The sequence below is a fragment of the Equus przewalskii genome, chromosome 1 (genome assembly GCF_037783145.1).
Source record: "Equus przewalskii isolate Varuska chromosome 1, EquPr2, whole genome shotgun sequence".
Classification (NCBI taxonomy): domain Eukaryota; kingdom Metazoa; phylum Chordata; class Mammalia; order Perissodactyla; family Equidae; genus Equus; species Equus przewalskii.
In genome coordinates this window covers 56,197,980-56,224,352 of record NC_091831.1, presented here as the reverse complement: position 1 = coordinate 56,224,352, position 26,373 = coordinate 56,197,980, and the positions used below count along the sequence as shown (strand labels likewise).

At 36.3% G+C, this 26,373-nt stretch overlaps 1 protein-coding gene across 31 annotated transcripts in view; it reads left to right on the top strand.

Moving 5' to 3' along the window:
* The window catches only part of CTNNA3 (catenin alpha 3), a 1,517,748-nt gene that overhangs the window by 124,500 nt on the left and 1,366,875 nt on the right, over positions 1 to 26,373 (top strand). For all 31 annotated transcript variants that reach the window (XM_070563754.1, XM_070563769.1, XM_070563716.1 and 28 more), the window contains one exon: positions 12,380 to 12,546. In XM_070563754.1, the coding sequence (XP_070419855.1) occupies positions 12,380 to 12,546 (167 nt within the window). The remainder of the gene's footprint in view (positions 1 to 12,379; positions 12,547 to 26,373) is intronic.

The window sequence follows — 26,373 nt, the reverse complement described above, 5'->3', positions numbered from 1 at the left end:
AATGTCTTGTCTTTCATTTATAATTTTTTTTTAGTCTCCTTTCTTTTTCTTGGTAAGTCTAACTAAAGGTGTGCCTATTTTGTTTATCTTTTCAAAAAAACTAATTCTTTTTTTAATTGATCTTTTCTATTGTCTTTTTAGTCTCTATTTCATTTGTTTCTGCTCTGATCTTTGTTATTTTCTTCCTTCTACTAACTTTGGGCTTCATTTGTTCTTTTTATTTATTCCTTGAGGTGTAAAGTTAGGTTGTTTATTTGAGATCTTTCTTGTTTCTTAAGACAGGCTTTTATTGCTATGAACTTCTTTCTTAGAACTGTATCCCATAAGTTTTGCTGCATCCCATAAGTTTTGGTATGTTGTATTTCCATTTTCATTTGTATTAATGTGTTTTTTGATTTCTCTTTTGACTTCTTCTTGACCCATGATTATTCAGGAAGCATGCTGTTTAGTCCCCATATATTTGTGAATTTTCCAGTTTTCTTCTTGTAATTCATGTCTATTTTCATACTATTGTGGTTAGAAAAGATGCTTGATATGGTTTCAATCTTCTTAAATTTATTAAGATTTGTTTTGTGGCATAACATATAATTTATCCTGGAGAATGTTTCATGTGCACTTGAGAAGAATGCGTATTCTGTTGCTTTTGGCTGGCATGTTCTGTAAATCTGTTAAGTCAACCTGGTCTAATATACAGTTTAAGTCCAATATTTCTTTGTTGATTTTTTTGTCTGGATCATCTATTTACTGTTGAAAGTGGAGTACTGAAGTACTATTATTGTATTGCTGTTTATTTCTTCCTTCAGGTCTGTGATTATTTGCTTTACATATTTAGGTGCTCCTATATTGGGTGCATAAATACTGATAAATGTTACAAAATCCTCTTTTTGGATTGACCCCTTTACCATTGTATAATGATCTTTGTCTGCTAGTACAGTCTGTGTCTTAATGTCTATTTTGTCTGATATAAGTGTAGCTACCCTTGCTTTCTTTTGATATCTGTTTATATGGAATATCTTTTTCCATCCATTCATTTTCAGTCTGTGTGTGTCCTTAAAGCTGAAGTGAGTGTCTTGTAGGCAGCCTATAGCTGAGTCTTGTTTGTTTTAATCCATTCAGCTACCCTATGTCTTTTTATTGGAGAATTCCCTCCATTTACATTTAAAGTAGTCATTGATAGGTACGTACTTACTGGCATTTTGTTCTTTGTTTTCTGGCAGCTTTGTAATTCCTTTGTTTCTTTCTTCTTCTCTTCCTTTGCCACTTGATGGTTTTCTGTAGTGGTATGCTTAGATTCTTTTCTCTTTCTCTTTTGTGTATCTACTATAGGTTTTTGCCTTGTTACTGTGATGTTGTTACTGTGAGGCTTACATAAAACATCTTTTATTTATAACAGGCCATTTTAAGTTGATAACAACTTAATTTTGAATGTATTTTAAAGCTCTACATTTTTACTCCCCCCCATGTTATGTTTTTGATGTCACAATTTACATCTTTTATCTCGTGTATCCATTAACAAATTATTATAGTTGAAGTTATTTTTACTACTTTTGTCTTTGAACCTTCATATCAGATTCATAAGTGATTAACCCACCACCTCTACAAGATTAGATTATTCTGAATTTTACTATATATTTACCTTTACCAGTGAGATTTATACTTTCATATGTTTTCCTGTTACTAGCACCCTTTGTTTCAGCTCAAACAAAGCACTTTAACATTTCTTGTAAGGTCAATCTGGTGGTGCTAAACTCCATTAACTTTTGCTTGTCTGGAAAACTTTCTTTTTTCAATTACTAATGACAATTTTTCTGGGTAAAGTATTCTTGGTTGACAGTTTTTTTCTTTCAGCACTTTGAATATATTGTGTCACTCCTCTCTGGCCTGGACGTTTCTGCTGGAAAATCTGCTTATAGTCTTAAGAGTGTTCTTTTGTGTGTAAAAAGTTGTTTTCCCCTTGCTGCTTTTTTTTTTTTAAGATTTTTTATTTTTTCCTTTTCTCCCCAAAGCCCCCCGGTACATAGTTGTGTATTCTTCGTTGTGGGTTCTTCTAGTTGTGGCATGTGGGACGCTGCCTCAGCGTGGTCTGATGAGCAGTGCCATGTCCGCGCCCAGGATTCAAACTAACGAAACACTGGGCCGCCTGCAGCGGAGAGCGCGAACTTAACCACTCGGCCACGGGGCCAGCCCCCTCCCCTTGCTGCTTTTAAGCTTTTCTCCTTGTCTTTAACTTTTGACAGTTTAAGTATAATGTATCTTTTTGGGTTTCTTTGGATTCATCTTATTTGGAACTCTCTGTTTCCGAATCTGGATGTCAGTTTCTTTTCTCAGGTTGGGGAAGTTTTCAGCCATTGTTCCTTCAAATAAGCTTTCTAGTCCCTTTTCTTTCTCCTCTCTTTCTGGGACCCCTAGAATGCAAATATTGGTCCACTTGATGGTGTTCCATAAATCTCTTTAGGTGCCTTTACTCTTTTTCATTCTCTTTTCTTTTTGATCCTCTGGTTGGATGAATTCCACTGCCTTGTCTTTGAATTTGCTGACTCTTTTCCCACTTCAGTCTGCTTTGAATTCCTCTATTGAATTTTTCAAATTATGTATCCTTCAGCACTGTGATTTCTGTTTGGTATTGTCTGTCTTTGTTGAAATTCTCACTTTGTTCATGCATTGTTCTTCTGACCTCAGTAAGCATCTTTATGACCAATATTTTGAAAATTTTATCAGGTAAGTCACTTACGTCCATTTTATTAAGGACTTTTCCTGAGGTTTTTTGTTGTTCTTTTATTTCAAACATATTCCTCTGTTTCATCATTTTCCTTGACTCTCTATATTGGTTTCCCTACATTAGATTAAATAGCCACCTCCCCCAGTCTTAAAGGAGTGGCCTTGTTTAGGAGATCAACCTTATCATTCAGCCTGGACTTGGCTCTTGGCTGTCTCACACATCTTTGTGATTGTCCAAGCAGTCTTCTTTGTTCTTAGTGGCTCTCAGTTGTTGAGGGTGTGCCAAGACCTGTCAGTGTCCCAATGGTGATGATCTCAATGAACACCTAGATGCAGGCTGATTAGAAGTTGGACTCTCAGGCAGCAGCTTTTAAAGTATGCAAATATACCATTTTCAGGGAAAGACTGAGAGATGGTCATTTCTCATGTCCACTCCTTCTGTGCTGAACTTCAGAGGGACAGACAGCAGACAGCCAAGGACTTCCCTTTGTTTGCCACAGTCCCACTGAACCTGTGAACACAAGCCCCTCTGACCACCGGAGCCAGACAATCAAAGGATGTGTCCTCTGGGCTGTAGCCACAAAAGCCAGAGTGCGAGATGTGTGCTCAAGCTCCCTTCATGGGGACACTGGTAACCCGGAGTGGGGTAGAGAGAGACCATGAAGATGGTGTGTGCCAGCCTCCCTAGTCTTTGGAGAGGGTTGCAGTGGGTCTCTAGTTGTGTGTCAAACTAGAAGCCTGACCCTTAAACTGAAGCCCCCAAGATATGCAAATAGACTTCCCTCAGGGAAAAATTGGGAGTTGAGTGCCTCTGACTGCTGCCTCTCTGCTGAGCTCCTGGGTGATAGCTGGTCAAGTACTGTTTCTCAGGGCTGGCCCAGTGGTGCAGCAGTTAAGTGCGCACGTTCCACTTCGGCGGCCCAGGGTTCGCCAGTTCAGATCCTGGGTGCGGACATGGCACTGCATGGCAGGCCATGCTGTGGTAGGCATCCCACATATAAAGTAGAGGAAGATCGGTATGGATGTTAGCTCAGGGCCAGTCTTCCTCAGCAAAAAAGAGGAGGATTGGCAGCAGATGTTAGCTCAGGGCTAATCTTCCTCAAAAAAAAAGAACTGTTTCTCTGTTTGCTGTAGTCCTGAGAGAACTGCAAAGGCAAGCTCTGCTGGCCATCAGAGCCAGATGACCAAGATGTCTGTCCTCCAGGTGGCAGTTGCAAAAGCCAGGGTGCCTGATATGCTCACGAGCTCCCTCCAGGGAGACACCTGCAACCTGGAGTGGGTCAGAGGGAGAGCATGAAGATGGTGCTCATTGGCTTCCCCTGTCTCTGGAGAGGACCGCAATTGGCCTCTAGACCCACACTAAATTAGAAGCCTGACTCTCAGACCAAAGCTTTAAGACATCCACATAGTCTTTCAGGGAAAGACTGACTGTTTTAGTCTGCTGCTTCTGTGCTGAGCCCTGGAGGGACAGCCATGGCGAGTCCTAGTGAACTCATTAAGAACTGTTTCTTTGTTGTGCATAGTCTTGTGGGTCTCGTGGACGCAAACCATGTTGACTTTCAGAACTAGGTGTTTTTTGGGCCCGTCTCCTAGGTGGAAGTCTTAAAAGTTGGGGCACTAGATGTTGGGTCTAAACTTTTCACTCCTCAGGGGCAAGCTGGGTGTTGTTAGTTCCCTGTCAGTTGTCTGTTGCCATGCCAGGGGTGGGGTTCACGGTGAGGTTGTGTCTCAGCCTCTCCTACCTGTTTCAATGTGGGTTTATTCTTGTTTTCTTAGTGTGTCCGAGTCTCTCACGTAGTTTCTGGATTTCTTTCAGAAGGAATTGTTTCACATGTAGCTGTATATTTGGGGTATCTGTGGGAGGAGGTGAGCTCAGGAGACTTCTATGTCACCATCTTGAATTAGAACTCTGAAAGTAATTCATAAAAATTTTTAATGATTGGTAAAATAATAGTGAGGCCTTTAGGAGCTATGCATGTGGAGGATTATTATGATGTATGTGTATATTTTTTGGGGGGGAGGAGGCTATGGAGTTTTGTTTTAATACACTTTAAGGGAATATATCTGAAGATACTGACATTTAAAACCAAACAGAAGAATTTTCTCATTGAAGTAGTTTGTTTTCCTATTTGGGGATACCTGGCAGAGACCATGTTTTAGTTATCATTTTGTACTCCATAGTGCTTTGCACACTGTATTGGTAAATAAATATTTGTTATATGAATGAATGAGCTCTTTGTAAGGGCTAGGTATCATTTCTTAGAAAAAATTGATAGCATTGTCACTCTCAACTTCAAAGCACTGGAATGAGATTCAGCAGATGGCAAAAATCAAGGATACAAGTTTCTGCTAATTCAGCATAATAGAAGTTAGACTTGCTCATATTTAGTAAGAAAAGGAAATATTGGAAAAAATAATGAATAATTAACATTAGTCTGGCATCTTCGTTGTATGGTTTAGGTTTCCCCTCAAAAAAATTAAATTGACATCAAGAATAACATTATAGAAATGTTTACTGGTGGCATATTAGTCAATAGATTGTTTGGAGATAAATTCAATAGATAGCAATTATGGACAGCTATTTCAGCTCAAAGTTTGAACACTTAATTAATTTGTAAGTCCATACTATTTTCTTTTTTTATTGTTTGTTTTACAATATGGATTGCCATGTTCTGTTGTCACTTTGATTTACTATAAATAGCTTTAAATATATGATACTCCTCATACTAAGAGATAGTGTTGTAGGAATCGCAATCTTAAATGTAATACTCAGATCTGTTTTATGTATTTTATTACCTTAAAACTATTGTCAATTTAAAATTTGTGAAGTTATTTTGTCAGTTCTTTGGCAGTTTTTAAAAATAATTTATCATCTTCTTTCTTCGAAATTCTGAAGTATCATCATTTATCTCTATTTTTAAAAACTCTTCACATTGAAATTTATTTAGATGGATAATTTATAGATATGTTGTATAAAATGTTTTACACATAAAAACATTACTAAAATATTTTTTATGTGGCGCAATGTATTTTTACAAATAAATATGTAATTAAAGTTTGCCTAAGTAAGATTGAAATTTAAGATATTGCCAATGTTTTAAAATATAACAGACAATTTTTACTTCAAGATTTATTTGTTCTCATTATTGGAAGTGAAAAGTTTATTAGTTTTTCTACACAGACATATCTGCACACACTCCTTAAATATTTTATTTTATCTTAACTGATGTAATGTGAATATTAGCCAGTCCCTTAATGGGCTCTTGATGGGACCAGGCCCACTTTTGGTAGAGGTCAGTTGATTGAGTCTCATACAATTGCTTTTGCCTAAACCTCTCTCATACTACATTGACTAAGATTTCCAGTGTTGGTGTCTTTATAGAAGACAACTTAATGACACTTGAAAAGCTATCTAACTGCAGAATCCTTCTTAATATTTTACAATACCTTCACTCACTTAACCCCAACTTTTACCATTTTTTTCTTCCACAATCAACTTGACAACATTTTTACCAACTTACCTTTACTGAGTGTCTCTAAGCATTCAAATTAGTTTTCAAAGAAATAACAAATCTTTTTTGTACTATTATTTGATAAGCTTATGTATTTAATAAAATTACATAATTATAATTACAACTTAGCTGAAAAGGTTGGGGAACAAACTAAGAGACTCTTGGACACTTCAGTTAGTGGGAGCAGAAGGGCTCAGTATACTTGAGATAATCCTTTGGTATTGAGCAGAAAGGAGGGATCATTAATACGTTGCTGAGAGGGAATAGAAAGAGTTGATCAATCTAGAGAGATGTTTAAGAGAAGGTCTCTAAAGAGAGCTGCTACTTTATCCCAACTATGATGTTAGGAGATATTTCCAGCACTTTTATAGAAACCAGTTCCATCAAATTTTATATTTTATAAGATTTACAATTTTATAGAATTAGTCCTATTAAGTATTCCCAAGCTCTTTTTGATTGTTCTCAATGGTGTGGGGCTTGGTGGCAGGTTGCCTAAGTGTTTCCACTTTAGTTAACTCAATATGCTGTCCTGCTGTTGTCTTTATGTGACCACAGCTGTCCTCTGCCGCACGCCTGCTGCTGGCCTTGAAGGTGGGAATTCTGCTCTGTCTCTGAATTGCTTCATTAGAGGGAACCGGGACAGTGCTTGGTCTAGGGATAATCACTCTCCATTGTTGAGGAGCCTTCTGTGTACTCTACCCAATGTCCCATGAGTCATGAAGTTTTCCATTCTGGTGGTGGGAACAAACACTATTCCCAGCCCCATGTGAGTGCCAAGTACTCTTGACTCAAATCCTTTTGGATGGTTCTTTCCCTAGCCTTGCGTAGTTTCTTCCCATGTATGGGTTGGTCAGTATTTAGCTGAATACTCAAAAGGGTGCCTCTGCAGATCTTGTGAGCTCTCTCTCTGTGGTGCTCTCTGCTTTCCCATTCTCTGTCCTGTATACTTCCCCTGCCATAATCTCCTGGGATCTCAGCATTTTCCTCTCCAGCTCAGAGAGTTTGCTGGCCTCTGTCTTAGTTTCCCCTTCCTGTGTGTGGCCTGGAAAGTCTCTCAAGGCAGTAAGCTAGGGTATCAAAGGGCTCATCCTGTTTGTTTCCTATTTCTCAGAGATTACTGTCCTTTATTGCCTGATGCCCAGCGACTTCACAATCATTTTTCGTATATTTTCATATATGTTTTTGTTGTTTCAGGTGGGAAAGAAGCATAGTCTTTGTTATTCTTCTTTGGCTGGAACCAAATTATAACTTTTAGTAAGACTTTCCTGAGAGTTTGAAGATAATGACAGGGAAATAAAACACAGCCAACAGTTTACAATGGCAACCATATGCACCACATTCTGAGTCCACAGGTCCTGCTGATGTCCTTGTAACTCTCAAACCTGAATCCACATGGCAGCAGCCCTAGGTTTTTGGCCCTTGCCTCTTGCCATGATATGGTTCTCCTTTATCATGCGAAACAGTTTGTTCCTTGCAGTCAAACTGTCTCAAACATTTTAAAGGAGGGTTCTTTCTGTTTTTTTTTTACATCTGTGTAGGTTTACATCTAGTTGAAGTCATCTTCCCCTCTTCTCTGCCAAAATAAAGATCAATCTACTCCAAAGCTAAATTCAAGCTCCTACCTCTTAGGAGCTTTCAAATTCCAAATGGCTGTTTCCCAATTAAAAACAAATAAAACCAAACCCCTGGTGCCCAGTTTCAGCCTGGGAACCCCATTATACCAGAGTATGTTATTATATATTGATTAGATTAATATGCACTAGTGCATGAACTAGTATATTGCACTAGCATATGGTATATTAAAACACATACAGAAGGGTGGCCAGAGGCATGCACTAGGAATCTTAATTGAATCATAAATAAATGATAAATTATAAAAGTTGGAAAATTTGATCTTTAGTGCTTGCCTCTTTTCATTTTGGTTGTTCCCCTTTCTCCTCTGGATGTTTTGCTTGCACATTTTCTTTGATTTTCAAGCTTATAATCAATATAATCATTTATAGAAAGTGGAGTTATACTATAAATGTAGCGAAGGAGCTTGCTATTTAAATGAACCATGTAGTTATCTTTTATAAATTGAAGAATATTTTGTAATGTGTCTATTTGGCCAAGAATTTTTCTTTTTTTGCTTCTGGAGTTTATTCATATGATCATATAAAGTTTTTATATATCAGGTTTTTGTGTATTCAGGAGTTTTCATATGTTACACTTATAGGTGCACAAGATGTACTATATAAATCTTTGTAGAGCATATCCCTTAGTACCTTATTCAAGCAAGCATTTCAGAACTGATATTTTGAAGATTAAAAAGAATATATTTGAGGGGCTGGCCCCGTGGCCGAGTGGTTAAGTTCGCGCGCTCCGCTGCAGGCGGCCCAGTGTTTCGTTGGTTCGAATCCTGGGCGTGGACATGGCACTGCTCATCAAACCACGCTGAGGCAGCGTCCCACATGCCACAACTAGAAGAACCCACAACGAAGAATATACAACTATGTACTGGGGGGCTTTGGGGAGAAAAAAGGAAAAAAAATAAAAATCTTTAAAAAAAAATAAAATAAAAAAAGAATATATTTGATAGGAAAGGACCAAAATGAATCCAGTAGAAAGAAACTTTCTGAACCTAGTTCTTGTGGTATTTTCAAGACCTTTAGTAAATTGCTTTTATGTATGGAATAGGATTTCTTGAAGGAAAGATGCAGTTTTTTATTTGTATGTGTTTTAAAAGTGAAATTTCTTATTCATTAAACTTCAAAGTAAAATCATTATAAGAAAGATTGGGAGAATATTTCGAGAGAATGGAAATGCTTTGTGCAGACTTTATAAAGCATGGATGCTAATATTTTAGATAGAAAGGAAATTTGTTGAAAGTTTTTTTCTATTTAATTAGGAAAATAGCCATTTTCTCCTGACACATGTCAGTTTGACAGTGAACTGGCTAAATTCTATAAAGAAGCTTTCTTTGTCAATAGCTGGAACATGTTGCTCTTACCTAGAACATTTCTGTACGTGTCCTCTGACACCACAGGCAGAGGTAGGTCCTTCTCTGTGCCTTAATACTTTGTACAGGTCTCTCCTGAGCCCTGCTTAGATTGTATCACATGTTTGTTGACTCTCGTTTGTGAAACTTCTTGGGCTGCAAAATTGCTCTGTATTGATTTCTGTATCCTGAATGCTGAGAATGGAGCTGTGTTATATAGGGAAAACAAGTGTTTGTCAAAGGAAAGTCGGATAATGTTCATTCACATATTCATTCAGAAACACACATTCAATGTATTGAATATATGCAGTAGAGTAGGCACTGTTCTAGACCCTGGGAATACTATGATGACCAGGACCAATGCAGCTCTTACCTCACTAGTCTTACGGCTCAGAAGAAAAGACAGACTTGGATACAAGCCATCACAGTAAATGATGCTGAGGGTTATGATAGGAAGCATAGAATCCTACTCTAAGACCGGCCTTCAGTAATGGGGGTCTAAGGCTTTACAGAGGAGGTGATGTTTCCATTGGGACTAGAAGTCTGAGCTGAAACCAGCTGAAAAGTGTTGGGAGTATTGTGGGGAAGGGAAGGTGATGAGTCCAGTAATAGGAAGCTTGCTCCATGCATCTTTATTAGTGTATTACAGGAGTGACTTTTTTTCTTCCAACAGAGCTACTTGGTTGACTCTTCATATTACCTTAACAGAGACAAAGACTGTAATAGTTGTTTAATGTTTAAATGATCTTTTTCTGAATATGGCTCTTCAGCCAGTTGTTCAACATCCCAACGTTTTAGAGTCACGAACACATAATTCTTTTTTGATATATATTTAGCTTTAGTGTATAAAGTCAAAGACAGTATCCTAAAAAGACTATCATAACTTTCTGTTCAGAATCCTGACAAGAAAAGATAATCTTCCTTTTGTGGAAATTCATCTGCTCTCTAAATTTCGGAGGTCACTTTAATTTTTCACAGTCTTCTAGCAGCAATTTTGACTTGCAGAGAAACACATAAAAATCACCGTTTACTGATCTTAAGAATTTATCATCTCTACTAGAAGCTTCCTGAGAAAGTAACAGCTAATATTTGTTGAATGCTTTCCAAGTTCAGATATTGTGCTAACTCTATGTTATGAACTATATCTTATGTAAACATCTCAGAAACACTGTGGAATAAGTAATATTTTTATCCCTTTTCTATAGACGAGGAGACTGAAAATATTTAAGTGTCCTAGGTGTGACAACTAGAAGAGTCAGATAATAATTTGATCTCAGAAGTGTCTGACTTGAGTCTGAGTTCCTACGTTGGTATTCCTTCAGAGAGCTAAATGTGATATGTTAACACAGTTTCAAACCCTCTTCACAGGTTTCGTCCATTATAAGGAACACTATTCTTTGTTATATTTAGCAAACATAATGTATTCCATTTTTTTATGCTGAAGTTCATGAGTAGATGAAAACTAAAATATTCATGGAGTAAAGTAGACAAGACAGGCCCTTTCATATGTTGTTGAGGGGATGGTGTGTATTGGGAAAGTTTTTGGCAATATATATCAGAACTTAAAATTCATTTGCCCCTTGACTCAGCAATTTTAGTTTTAAGAGTTTATCCTACAGCTAACTTTGCTCACACGTGCAAAGATTTATGTCATGGTGTTCTTTGGTAGTATTGTTTGAAATAGGAAAGAGCTGGAAATGGTTGTGTTCAGTAGGAGCCTAGTAAGATAAGTTATAGTGGTCAATAAAATGTAACTTTATTCAAGCATTAAAAAGGACAATACCAGCTAGTTAAGTCTTTACTAAGTTCTGAGCATGGCTCTTATTGAATCTTCATAAAAATTGTAGGTATTATTCTTATTAGCTCCATTGATAGAGGAGAAAAATGAAGCTTAAGGAGGTGAAGTGATGTGTCCAGGGTAGCAGGACAGAGACACTGAAGCAGAATGGCTTCAGAGCCCACACTTAGGTACTGGGCCATATGCCTCCTGGTCGTCTATTTTCCAATGTGAAAAGGAAATAAGTTGAGAAGGTAAAAGAACAAACTGTAGAAAGTTTTATAGAACATTTGTGAAAATGTTCTATATCTATATCCTCTATCTGTTTCATTTATAACATATAAAATATCTCTATATGTTTTCTTATGACATAAAATCTCTATTATATAAAATATACATAACTGTGAATGTATATATGTGATTATATTCATAAATACACACACATAAAACCTACATATAAATATATGTACATATAAATATACATATATATACTTATGCACACATATAAAACATACATTCATGGAAAAATTTCTGGACATATAAAAACAATGGGTATTTTTTGGACTAGTATGGAGACTTTTAAAAAATTTTCACTTTATACTCTTCAGTATGGTGAATTATTTAAAAGTAATGAACACATATTGCTTCCATAATAAAAATAATTTTAAATTGGAAAACTTAAAAAAATAGTGGATGTGGTAAATCTTTAACAATTATTTTACTGGAGGAGAGTAAAGAGGGACTTTTCACTTTATACCTTTATGAACTGTGAACTTTTGAAAATGAATGAGTACACATTACTTTTGTAATAAAAATATTTTAAGTGCAAAATCTTTAAAAATAGTGGATATATTTCTCCAACAATTATGAAATATTATTTCTGTGACTAAGTTTAGGATATAGTTTATTCATTATACTGACAGTTTAGGATAATTCTGCTTATGTTAAACTCTTTTCAGAGAGCTGCTGTCTTGTCGTCTTAAAGGTTAACTCTTTTCTAACGTCCGTTGCTTTGGAAAGTCTCAATGAAAATTTACCTTATCTTTATAGACAAGATTGTTTCCAACTGAAGTCTTAGTAATGAAACCTTTACAGCAAATGAGATGCAGCAAATGCAGAAGTTGACAGGACTTTTACTAGGTGTTGCTAGTCAATTGAACACAATTTTCTTACAGGAAAATGGTATCATGCTTCTTAAACTCCAGAGCATTTATCAAAAACAAATATCAATGTGAAACTACATTGTTTATTAAGAGACAATGTTTAGTGTCAACTGACATTATTTTAATATTAGGCCTAGTCATGGAATGTACTTGGAATTAGGTCGGATGATAAATGCTGGAATAGGCATAGCTAAAACTTAAAGTATAACTCATTTGGGATTGTGTTTTTCAGGCGAAGCTCTGAAAGAATCAGCTGAGAGATTTGCAGATGACCCCTGTTATCTCCCGAAAAGGGAGGCTGTGGTTCAAGCCGCCCGTGCCTTGTTGGCTGCAGTTACCAGACTCCTTATCCTCGCTGACATGATTGATGTCGTGTGTCTTTTGCAGCACGTGTCAGCTGTAAGTAAAAGATGGCTTAGTTTACCTGGGCATTGTTCTCACTTCTAAGTCCGTTCTCTGAACCTGGCGTCAATCCTAGTGCATCCTGGCCTCAGTCTTCTTTCTTTCTTTTTTTTTTTTTGAGGAAGATTAGCCCTGAGTTAACATCTGCTGCCAATCCTCCTCTTTTTGCTGAGGAAGACTGGCTCTGAGCTAACATCTGTGCCCATCTTCCTCTACTTTATATGTGGGACGCTTGCCACAGCATGGCTTGCCAAGCGGTGCATGGGTCCGCACCCAGGATCCGAACCAGCAAACCCCGGACCGCCGAAGTGAAACGTGTGAACTTAACCGCTGTGCCACCGGGCTGTCCCCTCACTCTTATTTCTTAATGTCACCCATCAGAAGCTGACTGGATTGGGTTGTGAAAGTAATGTATACTTCAAAAGAACAGAGCCAGAAGTTAGTTTTAAAGCCAGTGGGAGATTGAAAAACAGAAGATGGCTTACTGATAAGGAAATGACCAGTAGAAAGTTCTAGGCTTTTGACCAAATGGTTATACAAAAATTATGTCCTATATAAATATATAAATAAATACATATAATAACATAATTATATAGATAATCTAGAAAATAAATATATAGATATACATAATTTGAGAAAGAGAAACTGTAAAGCTTAAGACATTTGGAAGTTTATCCTAGTTTGTAAATGAATACTACTTTGCCAGCTCTTCTTGATGCAAGATAAATGGTTTACAGGTAGCATGTGGTATCTGTAGTAATCCATTAAGGAAAATGTATAAATGGATCAAGAGTAAAGAAAATATTTTAACTAGGAGACTACAAAGGCAGCAAGTTATCTTGCTTGCTTTATTTTGCTAGACAAATCCAGTTAGCAAAGGTTTAGTAGAAAGAGAATTTTATTAAAGCATTTTTTACTTTTTCAATTTACTTAGTTTGACCAAGTCATTAATAGTGTCCAGATGAAGAGATTGCCAATAACCTCTTGGATTCTCTGCTCTATCTCCTGCTTTAGATGGGACCCTTACTCTTCCTTCCATAAATACATCTGCATTTTCATAAAGGCACCTGGTGACTGTAATATCACTATTCCATTAAGCAAATGGTGGCCTTGTCTGATTGACTTCTTGTCAAAGTCATTTTCTCTAATTGCTAAGCTAAACTTTTCTTTGCATCTTTCTCGTACTCATTAATGCTTATTTTATTTTTTGGTGAAGAAGATTGGCCCTGAGCTAAGATCTATTGCCAATCTGCCTCCTTTTGCTTGAGAAAGATTATCCCTGAGCTAACATCTGTGCCAATCTTCCTCTATTTTTTTTGTATGTGAGATACTGCCAGAGCATGGCTTGATGTCCATGCCTGGGATCCGAACTCACAAGCTCTGGGCTGCTGAAGCAGAGCACGTGAACTTAATCACTACACCACTGGGCTGGGCCCCATTAATACTTATTTTAATCCTAAAGTAGAGTGAACTTCCTTTATACTTTCATAGTCGTTTCCTTTGATAGTTTTATTACTGCAAAAAAGCAATTCAGTACTCTTTATTAAGTAGCTTTTTGGGAAAAGGATTAGTTCTCATCAGTAGCAGCTGTCTACTAGTGGATTTGTAGGTGAGATAATTAAGCAAGTTTTCTTGTTACTTGGTTATTGGTTTGGTGAATACCTTAAATTCCTGAACATTTCTGAGATTCATTTTTTCCATATGTGAATATAGACACTAATATATGCTGTAACCAGAAATGAGTATGAAAGATTAAGTGCCAGGTTATTCCTAGTGCCAATGACCCAACATTTTCTATGTTTTAGACCCTAGATTTTTTGAGATAGAGCAAAATGAAAGGCTTTTGTAAAGTGAAAATTGCTACCTTCATAATCAGTTAAGAGGTAACTGTATATATATACATATATACACACACACACACACATATATATATACACATATATATGTAGATAGATACCATAAGCACCTTCACTCCCATTTTAATTGAGTGCCACTAACTGCTAGGCACAGTGCTAGGTAATTCACACACATCGTATCATTTAAATGAAGCAAGAGTTAATTGTAGATCAAAGAAAAGCAAGGTAATATCTTTTGCAATAAAAATTATAGTTAATATTTATTAATTTTTTTGTAATGTTCCAAGCACTGTGCTGAATTATCTCCTTTAATGCAATCCTCACAACAGCCCTATGATTATGATTCCTATTTTACAGAAGGAAAACTGAGGCATATTGAATTTAAGAAACTTGCTCAAGGCAGGAGGAAAAAACAAGTTTTGGAACTTAGTACTCCTAGGGTTAGAAGAGCTTTAACTATAAATCACTTTTCAGAATTATTTAGACAAGTTTGTGGCCCTATAAAAGTTTGCTAAGGGAGTTTAGGTATGTCAGAAGGGGGAGGCATTCTTAACTCTAACCACCCTCTCCCACGTTTGTTGATGCCTCATCAGAGCCTGAACGTGGGCTAGAGCATTTAAGTCACTTCTAAGTATGTATAATACAAAGTGATACCTCAACTATGAAAAAGGGAAGAACTTTGTGCTAAATTATGATATTTTTTCATTATTTCATTCTTATGAAAAACTCATATTTGAGTTGGATTATCAACTCATTTCTTTTGAGGTTTCACGTAGAATGAAGACAAACAATTTTTTTTGAGATCGTCAGGATTAGAATTATTTAGCCCAACACTTCCCCCAAAGGTATTCTGCAGAACCTGTCTTATAGATTTGCAACATGAAAACGTTTGTTTTGTGGTCAATTTTGCACACAGAAATTCCCTGTGAATGTTTTCCGTGCACATTAACACGTTAAAGTTGATGAGAAATATCTAAGCAAAGAAACTTATTTAACTTTGCTCAGCCCAGAGTTTCCCAAATTCCTTGACTCGAGAACTCTTCTGTAATGCATAATACTGGAACTCTCTCAGACCATACTTTGGAAAATAGTGGTTTAGAAGATTTCTAATGTTTATGGTTATATTAAATGTCTACTTGGAATGAAAAATATTGTTGCAGAGAAACTTCAGTGCCCTTACACTTTAATATCTTCCTGAAGTAGATGGACTTTCCAACAATATGTGATACACACAACTGTCTGACAATATATGTGGTCGCTGACAGTGATGGCAATCTCAGTTCTGTGAGATAGTGAACCTGAGTTGGGACAGTTGTAGTTGTTGGAGACATTTTTCTCAAACCGAGCCTAAAGCTGCCACCTCCTACTTCCGTTCACTGCTTCTAGTTTCACTTTGTGGAGCAACACAGAATCAACGCCATAGGAAAAGGCATTCTTCAAATAACTGATGATTGCTCTCAGGACTTACCTGTTCCTATCTCACCTAGGCTAAGATTTCTTGACCCTTGAACATTCCTTGTATGACAGTTTCAGACTACTCTGGATACTCTAGAATTTCCATATCTTGTAAGATTTTCAGTTTCCTGCTGAAATTTTTAGTCTTCATTTTGATGTACTTGAACATGGTAAGCAGATCTGTTTTATGGTTAAAGTTTGAAAACTGCAGTGTCTAGACACCCTGGGTGTCTGCTTGTGCTATCATTATGCTGGTTTTTGCTCGTGGTGTCTTGTCTTCTCATGTTAATGGCTGTTTTTGTGTGCTAAACATTACCTCTTCTGGGACTCATCTCAGGAAATTTCTCACTGTTTTATTAGCTCTTTGATGTTTTTAGAATGAAGTATTTTATATTTTATCAAATTTTATTAGTTTTCTTCAGCGGAAGGATTGGACTGAAATACTAATTTGCCAATGCAAAAAATGGAAGTCCTCCAAATTCATCTCTGAAAATCATTTTTTATACATCTTCTAGATTATAGGTAACTCCCATAAAATGTTGAAATCGAAACATCTTGAAATAAAAAAGTCTCTGATATGAACATTCCATAATGTACTCAGACAATAGCCTTCCTGATTTAACGTCTAACATTGTCTCCTTGTTCTGACAGCCTTATCATGCTGTTGGTTCATACTGATTTTGTGAGCAATTAAAACCTCCAAGTCTCTGAATGCAAATTCCTCTTAATCCAGTCTTCCTCCTCTGATCTAGTTTTGTCTCTTTATATGCAAAAGTAGACATTTATATTCATTTTATTTTATCTTATTAACTCTTGCTTTTCATTACAGTTTATCCAGATCTTTTTGACTTTTGATTTTCTCTTCCCCTCCTAACCTGGTGTCTTTTTCAGATTTCTTTAACCATGATATTCATGAAAAATGTTTTAATGTCGTGGAAAGCAGTGATATTAGCTTCCTTTCAGATAACATCCATCAAATATTAACGTATTTTGAGTAAAGTTGTTGAAATGAGCTTCAAACTCGCTTCACTGGACTACTATATAAACCATGTTTCTTTATTTTATCCTCAAGCGCTTTCTCAAGGGCCTTGCTGAAATCTAGATGTATTGTCTGTGGCACTGCATATTTATCACTTCAGTAACTCCAGTTATAAAGGAAATGAGGTTAGTTTGGCATGGCTTGCTCTTAATAACCCCATAAGAGCTCTAAGTGACCATTGCTTCCTTGCTTTTATTCCTTCCTTCTTTCCTTTTTTTTTGCCTGATTAAGATCAGCCCTGAGCCAACATCTGTGCCAATCCTCCTCCATTTTGTATGTGGGATGCCTCCACAGCATGGCTGATGAAGGGAGTAGGTCTGTGCCTGGGATCCGAACCCGTGAATTTGGGCCACCACAGCAGAGAGCATGGAATTTTAACCAGTCGGCCACAGGGCTGGCTCCCTCTCTCTTTTTTTTTGACCTTCATTTTTCAATTACTCACAATCCACTTACTTATAGTTGTAAACCACTTGTATGCTGGGATCTCCTTGCCCTGAAAGATCTAGGTATAATTGGCTTGAAGCTTCATTCCATGTCCTGTCAAATATAAGGTTCTCACCAAGGTTTCTGCAAATTCTTTGGGGCTTGTATTCTCAGGATCATCTCTGGCTCCAAGCTTTTCCTTCACTGAATTACTACAATTTATGGATGGTCTTTGTGTCCCTATTCTATAGTATGATAATCCATAATTAGAAGTTGACCCTTTTCCCCTTGATTTAACACACACAGACTCCAATACTCCCAAACAAAGCATGTTTATGTATATGGCAAACCCTCATGAAACTGGGGAGATGGAAGGGAAGGGATTCTATAGTGTAACGATATATTCTATGTGGCTTCAATTTCTATATTAGAAATCTTCAAAATCCTTTAACAATGTCATCTCATTGTTCTTCCATCTTCTTTTTCCCTACCTGTTCTCCTTCGTTCTTCCTTGCACCCCTAAATTCCTGTTCGTTTGAGTGCAGTAAGAGTTTCTATTTCTCCACCATTGACTTAGCTTCTGCTAATTTGCCCTCAGATATCACTATCCATCTTAAATTACTCCTTCTGATGTTTTCCTCAATTTAGACAGTTTCTATCCTAAGAAGAATTCTGCAGTCAGCTGTCTTTCTGTTCCTTTCTTTCCCTCTCTCTTTCACAAACACACACACACACACACACTATATAATATACCCTACTATATAATAGTCTATTATAGATGTTTTTGGAGGAGAGGGTGTCAACTTTAAAGCTATAGATTTCTTATTCTGGGCACACACTCTTCTTTCAAAAGTGGTGGGCTACCTTTTTATTTCTTGCTCTTGTTTTGCAAATAAAGGACAAAAGCCTGCCTCTCTTTCTCTCCTCCAATCTTATCTTACCATTTCATGCAAGCTTCTGCTCATATGGGGCTTTTTACCCCCGGCACCCTTATATAAATCCCTGCTATATTTTTAGTGTTTATTCTTTACTGTACCAAAGAATTCCTCTGCTATCACAATGTTTCCTTTAGTGGCCTTGCTCTTTTCTTCCTTATTATGAGTTTTTCCAAATAAGAGAATTTTTCATTCTTATTCAGGTATATTCCCTTTCAGATGTCAGGTAAATGAAATGTTACTATACTTTTGATTAATAATCTGTACCTATACATTTCCATGTTTCTTTATGCTTTCTTATCTATATTAAATTATCCTCTTTCTGCTGAGACTACCCCCCAGAGATGCAATTATGATCAAGCATTTATGGGACATATTCTGAGACTGCCAACTAGTGCAAACATGATTCACTGAGTAACTCTCCATAGGATAAGTACTGCCAACCAACACAGAGTTAATATATAATTAAATACATCAAGGATTCCTGACATGGCAGTTTTAAAGGTATCTACTTCCTTAAGGAAATGCGTGTTTTGTTCTGGGAGAAATAGGTCCAAATCAAAGGTAAGAGAGAACAGAGGAAAAAAATGATGTTATTTCAATATTTAATTAATTGTAGAAACTTAGAAAGGCAATTTGGCTTTATTACCACCATTGCTCATAATTTTCTATGGGAATTTAAGTTAAAATTTTTTTCTCTTTGGTACTGTTCAAGTTTTTTGAACTTTTCTGTCGATTTATACTTCTCAAGTTTCTGCATCCTATTTTATCAGCATTTGGATTTTATAAGGGTCAGTTTTATATGAGAGAAAATTGGCTAGGAAGTCTCTTGCTTTCTTTAGGGATTAGGACAATGTGAAGAGAAAACACGGCTTTTGGCACCAGGGAGACCTTGCTTGAATTCTGGCTCTGTTGTCGGTTAGCTGGGTAACTTAGGGAAAGTTAAAAATCTATAGCCTTGGTTTCTTCTTCTGAGCCATAGGGATAAAAAAAACTCACTCTGAATACTTTGAAAGGGTCTTGTGAAGAATAAATGATATAATATATAAATTACCTGGAAAGAACCACTGTAAATTCTCTTTCACCTTCCTTTCCCTGTCCTACCTTTCTCCATCATGGTATCTTGCTCCCACTTTTTGGCTCTTCTACTCAATAGTGTCCTTATTCCTAAAAAATGAAGGGAAATAATTTGACTCCTGAGTTGAACTAACTTTTCTGACTTTTTTCATTTTTAATACCATATATAGTTTTATTTATTTTTTTAAAATGAGAATGTTGGTCCCTTTGGATTAGGAAATAGACCAAGGTCTTTACAGGAAATGGGTCCAGTATTTAATAATTCCTTATGTCAAATACATATTTAATATTTGCTGTATACAGTGCTATAAAGAATTTGTACACTGAACAATGATTCTGAATATGAAGAATATTCAGAATGTTAACAGCAAATCACACCTTACCATGTTGGTAGCTGAGACTTTTTGAGGCCACTTTTTTAAATTAAAAGGCAGGTATGTACCAGCAAAAAGACTTTCTAAGGCTTCTTATTAAAAATATCAGCAATTTATAAGGAGAGAAATGACTGGATAATTAAGAGCTGTTAGAAGCCAGCATATTCTGCAGAAGATCTTAGGCAAATACACAGAAGAATATTAAGGTTTAAAGAAAAAAGCAAGTCACAAGACTGGTGTTAATGATGGAATAGGAGAAACAAGAAAATGGAGACAAATAGGGCATAAATACTTGGATTTATGCTGAATTTCATACTGAAAACTTTAGGGACAAAGAAAATTTAAGCCATATAAAACCTGTAACTTTTAAAAAGAGCAGCTTCATTCCAGGTAGCTCCAGTTGGGTTAATTAATTAGTCTATTCAGCAGATGGTTATTTTTTGTGTGCTTAGTATGTGCCAGTCACCAAACTATGTGCTAAGAATTCCAATTAAAAAAAAAAAAACTATCATGGTCCTGCTGTCCTAGAATTTATAGACTAGATAAGAAATAAATTAACAATATAGAATTACTATGATAGAAGTTGGTATAAGGTGTTATGGAGGCATGATGGCAATTGTATCAAGTGAGAGTTTTGAATGAATAATGCCTGGCCAAGTTTGGAGAAAGTTAACCAGACAAAGAAGGTAGTGGGGCAGAGAGCATTTTAACTGGAGGAAACAGTACATGCTCAGATACCTGCAATAGTTCTGAATGGCTGGGATGAAGGATTATTGCATGGAAGGAAAATGAGTTGAAGCTGGAGAGGTAGGCATAAACCTACTTGTGAAAGGCCTATGTGCTAAGTTAAAAAGTTCAAACTATAGTCTAAAGACTAAGGGGAAACCATTAAAGATTTTTAAGCAGGGAAATTGTACAAACAGTTTTCATTTTAGGATGTTACTGTGGCAGCAATGGACAAGGAGGCCAGAGTGGAGGCAGAGAGGCCAGTGATGAGGCTGATGCAGTCATCTGGTTATGAAATGATGGTGTGGGGTGGGGAATGAATGAAAAAAATGAAGGGGGAACAGTCTACAACTTGGAAAGTGATAGAAATCTTTTCAGAGGGAGACGTAAGCATCAAGCTGCCTTCCAGCAATCTAGTTGAGCATTGAGGACATTGGTTTGCTGTTTATGGAGAGGAGAAACAGTTTAAGAATTTTACGCATATTGAATTTGAGGCACATATGAGAGATAGATACTGAAAAAAATGTTTGGAGCAAAGAAGACAAGAGATAGATTTGGCAAGCCTCAAGAAATAAGCATCAGGAGAAGCAATAGGTTTGTATGAGGTCACCTGGGGAAGTTTTATAGTGTGAACTTAAACCTTTGGTCTCAAATCTTTAAGACTTTGTGATTTAGTAGAAAATTCACTGAATGAAGAGTCAATAGGTTTGTGTTCAGTCTCGCCTCAGTAGGGGAGCTGCTGCCCCTGGCACAGCACCATACGAATAGGAAGAGATCCCTTAGCTCTCAGCTTCTCCTAGGGGAGGGGAGGGGGGTTCACAGTCCAACACCCCTACTTTTTTGAGGGCACTCGCCAGAGGACTGGCTCTGTCTTGCCAGTCTTGGAGCTCTGATGGATCCAGCACAGTCTAGCCACCTAGGAATGGAGAGAGTGGTTTGGACTGGTAGATACAACAGCTCTCCTATGGCTCAGCACAGAGCAGGCAGACAAAAACCATAGTTACCTGTTTCTCCCTAGTAAGGGAGAGAGTTATTATAAGCTAGGCTGATTGGTGGCAGTCTTCTCCTGGATGAAGCCAGTCCATGAAGACTGGGAAAGGTCCTGGCTTTGTCTAACATGGAGACACTAACACAGAGAGTCAAGGAAAGTGAAGAATCAGACAAAAATATTCCAAATAAAGGAATAAGATGAATCTCCAGAAACTAACCCTAATGAAACAGAGTTATATGATTTACCTGACAGAGTTCAAAGTAACAGTCATAAAGTGGCTCACCAAGACCAAGAGAACAATCCATGAACAAAACAAGAATTTCAACAAAGAAATAGAGAATATAAAAAGTACCAAGCCTAAATCATGGAGCAAAAGAACACAATAATTGAACTGAAAAATTTAATAGAGGGATTCAACAACAGAAGAAGAGATCAGCAGTGAACTTGAAGATATGTCATTGGAAATATATCAGTCAGAAGAGCAAAAAGAAACAGAAATGAGAGGCTGGCCTGGTTGCATAGTGGTTAGGTTCACATGTTCCTCTTCAGCAGCCTGGGGTTCACAGATTCAGATCCTGGGTGTGGGCCTACACATCGTTCATCAAGCCATGCTGTGGTGGCATCCCATATACAAAATAGAGGAAGATTGGCACAGATGTTAGCTCAGGGACAATCTTCCTCAACAAAAAAAAAAAAAAAAAAAAAAAAAGAAAGAAAGAAAGAAAAAGAAAAGAAACAGAAATTAAAGGAGTGAAGAAAGCATAAGGGATTTATGGGATACCATCAAACAGTTCAATATATGCATTTATGGGAGTCCCAGAAGAAGAAGAGCTAGAGAGAAGGGACCAAAAGACTTACTCAAAGAAATAATGGCAGAAAACACCCCAAATCTGGGGAAAGAAATGGGCATCCAGATCCAAGTAGCCCAAAAGACACCAAAAAGGATGAACCCAAAGAAATATACACTGAGACACATTATACTCAAACTGTCTAAAGTCAAAGACAAAGAGAGAGTGAAGAAACAAGAACAAGAGAAAAGTGACTTGTCACAAACAAGAAAACCACTATAAGGCTATCAGTGGATTTTTCAGTAGAAACTTTGCAGGCCAGAAAGGAGTGGGATGATATATTCAAAGTGCTGAAAGAAAAATCTGCCAACAAAGAATACTATACCCAGCAAAACTGGTCTTCAAAAATGGAAAGATAAAGTTTCCTAGACAAACAAAAGCTGAGGGAATTCATCACTACTCCTCCTGGCTTACAAGAAGAGCTAAAGGGAGTACTCCAAGTTGAAATGAAAAGATACTAAACCGCAACACTACGGCATAAGAAAGTATGAAACTCAGTGGTAAATGTAAATATATAGACAAATACAGAATACTATATACTGTAATGGGGTAAATCACTTTTAATATTTTAAATCACAATGATTTAATGGGTAAATCACTTTTAATTTTAGTTCTAGTATAAAAGGTAAAAGACAAAAGTGTTAAAAATAGGTATAACTAAAAAAATGGTAAAAATACACAATATGAATAGATGTAAATTGTGACAACAATAACATAAAACATATGCATGTAGGAGAAGTAAAAGTATAGCTTTTGTATGTGATTGAACTTAAGTGTTATCAGCTTAAAATAGACTGTTATAACTATAAGATAGTTTATGTAAGCCCTAAGGTAATCACAAAAATACTCATAGAAGTTACACAAAAGAAGAAAAAGGAAGCAAAGCATATCAATACAAAAAAATCAACAAAACACAGAGGAAGACAGTAAGAGAGGAAAAGACAGAAAAAAGAACTACAAGATTAACAGAAAGAAACTAAAAAAATGGTAATAGTAAATCCTTCCCTATCAATAATTACTTTAAGTGTCAATGGGTTAGACTCCTCAATCGAAGGACAGATAGTGGCTGAATGGATTAAAAAAACAAGACCCAACTATATACTATGTACAAAAAACTCACTTTAGATTTAAGGACACATATAGGCTGAAAGTGAAGGGATGGAAAAAGATATTCCATGCAAATGGTAATCAAAGTAGAGAAGAGGCTATACTTATATCAGACAAAATAGACTTTAAGTCAAAAACTGTCAAAAGAGACAAAGAAGGACATTATATAATGATAAAAGGGTTAATCCACCAGGAAGATATAACAATTATAATTATATATGTACCCAACATCAGAGAACCTAAATGTATGAAGCAAACATTAACAGAACTGAAGAGACAAATAGATAGCAATAAAGTAGGTAGGAGACTTAAATACCTCACTTTCAATAATGGATAGAACATCTGGACAGAAGATCAATAAAAAAATAGAAGACTTGAACAGCACTCTAGACCAAATGGATCTAACAGACATATACAGAACACTCCACTCAACAGCAGCAAAATGCACATTCTTCTCAAGTGTACTTGGCTCTTTCTCTAGGATAGATTACATTTCAGGTCACACAAAAGTCTTAATGAATCTAAGAAGATTGAAATCACACCATGTACCTTTTCTGGCCACAATGGAATGAAACTAGAAATCAACAGCAGCAGGAAAACTGGAAAAATTACAGATATCTGGAAATTATACAACACACTTTTGAACAACCATTTGGTCAAAGAAGAAACCAGAAATTAGAAAATTTTTTGAGACAAATGAAAATGAAAACACAGCACGCCAAAACTTATGGGATGCAGCAAATCTGTACTAAGAGGGAATTTCATAGTGATAAATCCTTACATTAAAAAAGAAGAAAGATCTCAAACAGACAACCTAACTTTATACCTCAAAGAACTAGAAAAGAAGAACTAAGCCCAAAGTTAGAAGACGGAAGAAAATAACAAAGATTAGAGCAGAAATAAATAAAACAGAAAATAGAAAAAAATCAACAAAACTAAAAATTTTTTTTTAAAAAGCTAAACAAAATTGTCAACCCATAGCTAGACTAAGAATAAAACAGAGAAGACTCAAATAAATAAAACCAGAAACAAAAGAGGAGACATTACAACTGATACCACAGAAATAAAAAGGATCATAAGAGACTACTATAAATAATTATACACCAACTTACTGGATAACCTAGAAGAAAGGTATCAATTCCTAGAAACATACAACTTACCAAGACTAAATCATGAAAAAATAGAAAGTCTGAACAGAACTATAACTAATATAGAGGTTGAATCAATTGTCAAAACCTCCCAACAAAGAAAAGGCCAGGACCAGTGGTTTCATTGGTGAATTCTACCAAACATTTAAGAAGAATTAATGTCAATACTTCTCAAACTCTTCCAAACTATTGAAAAGGAGGGAGCACTTCCAAACTCATTTTATGAGGCCAGCATTACTCTGACATCAAAGCTAGATAAGAATACTACAAGAAAAGAAAATTGTAGGCCAATATACCTGATTGATATACATGCAAAAATCCTCAACAAAATACTAACAAACTGAATTCAACAGCATATCAAAGGGATTACACGCTACAGCCAAGTAGGTTTTCCATAAGATACAAGGATGCTTCAACATGTGAAAATCAATTAATGTGATACAGCACATTAACAGAATAAATGATAAAAGTTACATGATTATTTCAATAGATGTAGATCAAGTGCTTGAAAAAATTCAAAATCCTTTAATGATGAAAATTTTCAACAAACTAGGAACAGAAAGAAAATAGTGGGCCCAGTCCCATGGCCAAGTGGTTAAGTTGGCGCGCTCCACTTCGATGGGCCAGGGTTTTGCTGGTTTGGATCCTGGGCATGGACATGACACCGCTCATCAGGCCACGGTGAGGTGGCATCCCACGTAGCAAAGCCAGAAGGACCTACAACTGGAATATACAACTATGTGCTGGGGGGGTTTTGGGCAGAAAGAAAAGAAAAAGGGGGAAAAAAGGAAGATTGGCAACAGATGTTAGCTCAGATGCCAATCTTCAAAAAAAAAAGAAAGAAAATAGCTCAACATAATTAAGTCCATATATGACAAGCCCACACCTAACATCATACTCAATGGTGAAAAACTGCAAGCTTTTCCTCTAAGATCAGGAACAAGACAGAGATGCCCGCTCTCACTGCTTCTACTCAACATAGTACTGGAAGTCCTAGCCAGAGCAAATAGTCAAGAAAAAGAACTTAAAGGCCTCTAAATAGGAAGGGAAGAAATAAAGCTATCTCTATTTGCAGATAACATTTTAAACAGTCATTTGTTGCTTAATGATGAGGATACATTCTATGAAATGTGTTATTAGGCAGTTTCATTGTGCGAACATCATAGAGTGTACTTACACAAACCTAGATGGTATAGCCTACTACATACATAGGCTATATGGTACTAAGCTTATGGGATCACCATCATATATGCAATTCATCGTTGTCTGAGATGTCATTATGTGGCATGTAAATGTATATAGAAAACCCTAAAGACTCCACCAAAAAACTGTTAGAACTAATAAACGAATTCAGTAAAGTTGTAGGATACAAAATCAGCCTACAAAAATCAGTTTCATTTCTATACACTTACAGTGAACTATCTGAAAAGGATATTAGGAAAACAATCCTATTTACAATAGCATCAAAAAGAATAAAATACTTAGGAATAAACTTACTTAAGAAGGCAAATGACTTGTAATACCAAAAACTACAAAACATTGATGAAAGAAATTAAAGAAGACACAAATGGGAAGACACCCTCTGTTTATGGTTTGAAAGAATTAATAGTGCTAAAATATCCGTACTGCCCAGAGCAATTTACAGATTCCATGCAATTCCTATCAAAATACCAATGGCATTTTTTTCCAGAAATTGAAAAAACAATTCTACAACTCATATGGAACCACAAAAGACCACGAATGGCCAAATCAATTCTGAGGAAGAAAGAACAAAGCTGGAGGACTCACACTTCTTGATTTCAAAATAGATTACAAAGCTACAGTAATTGAAACATTATGGTACTG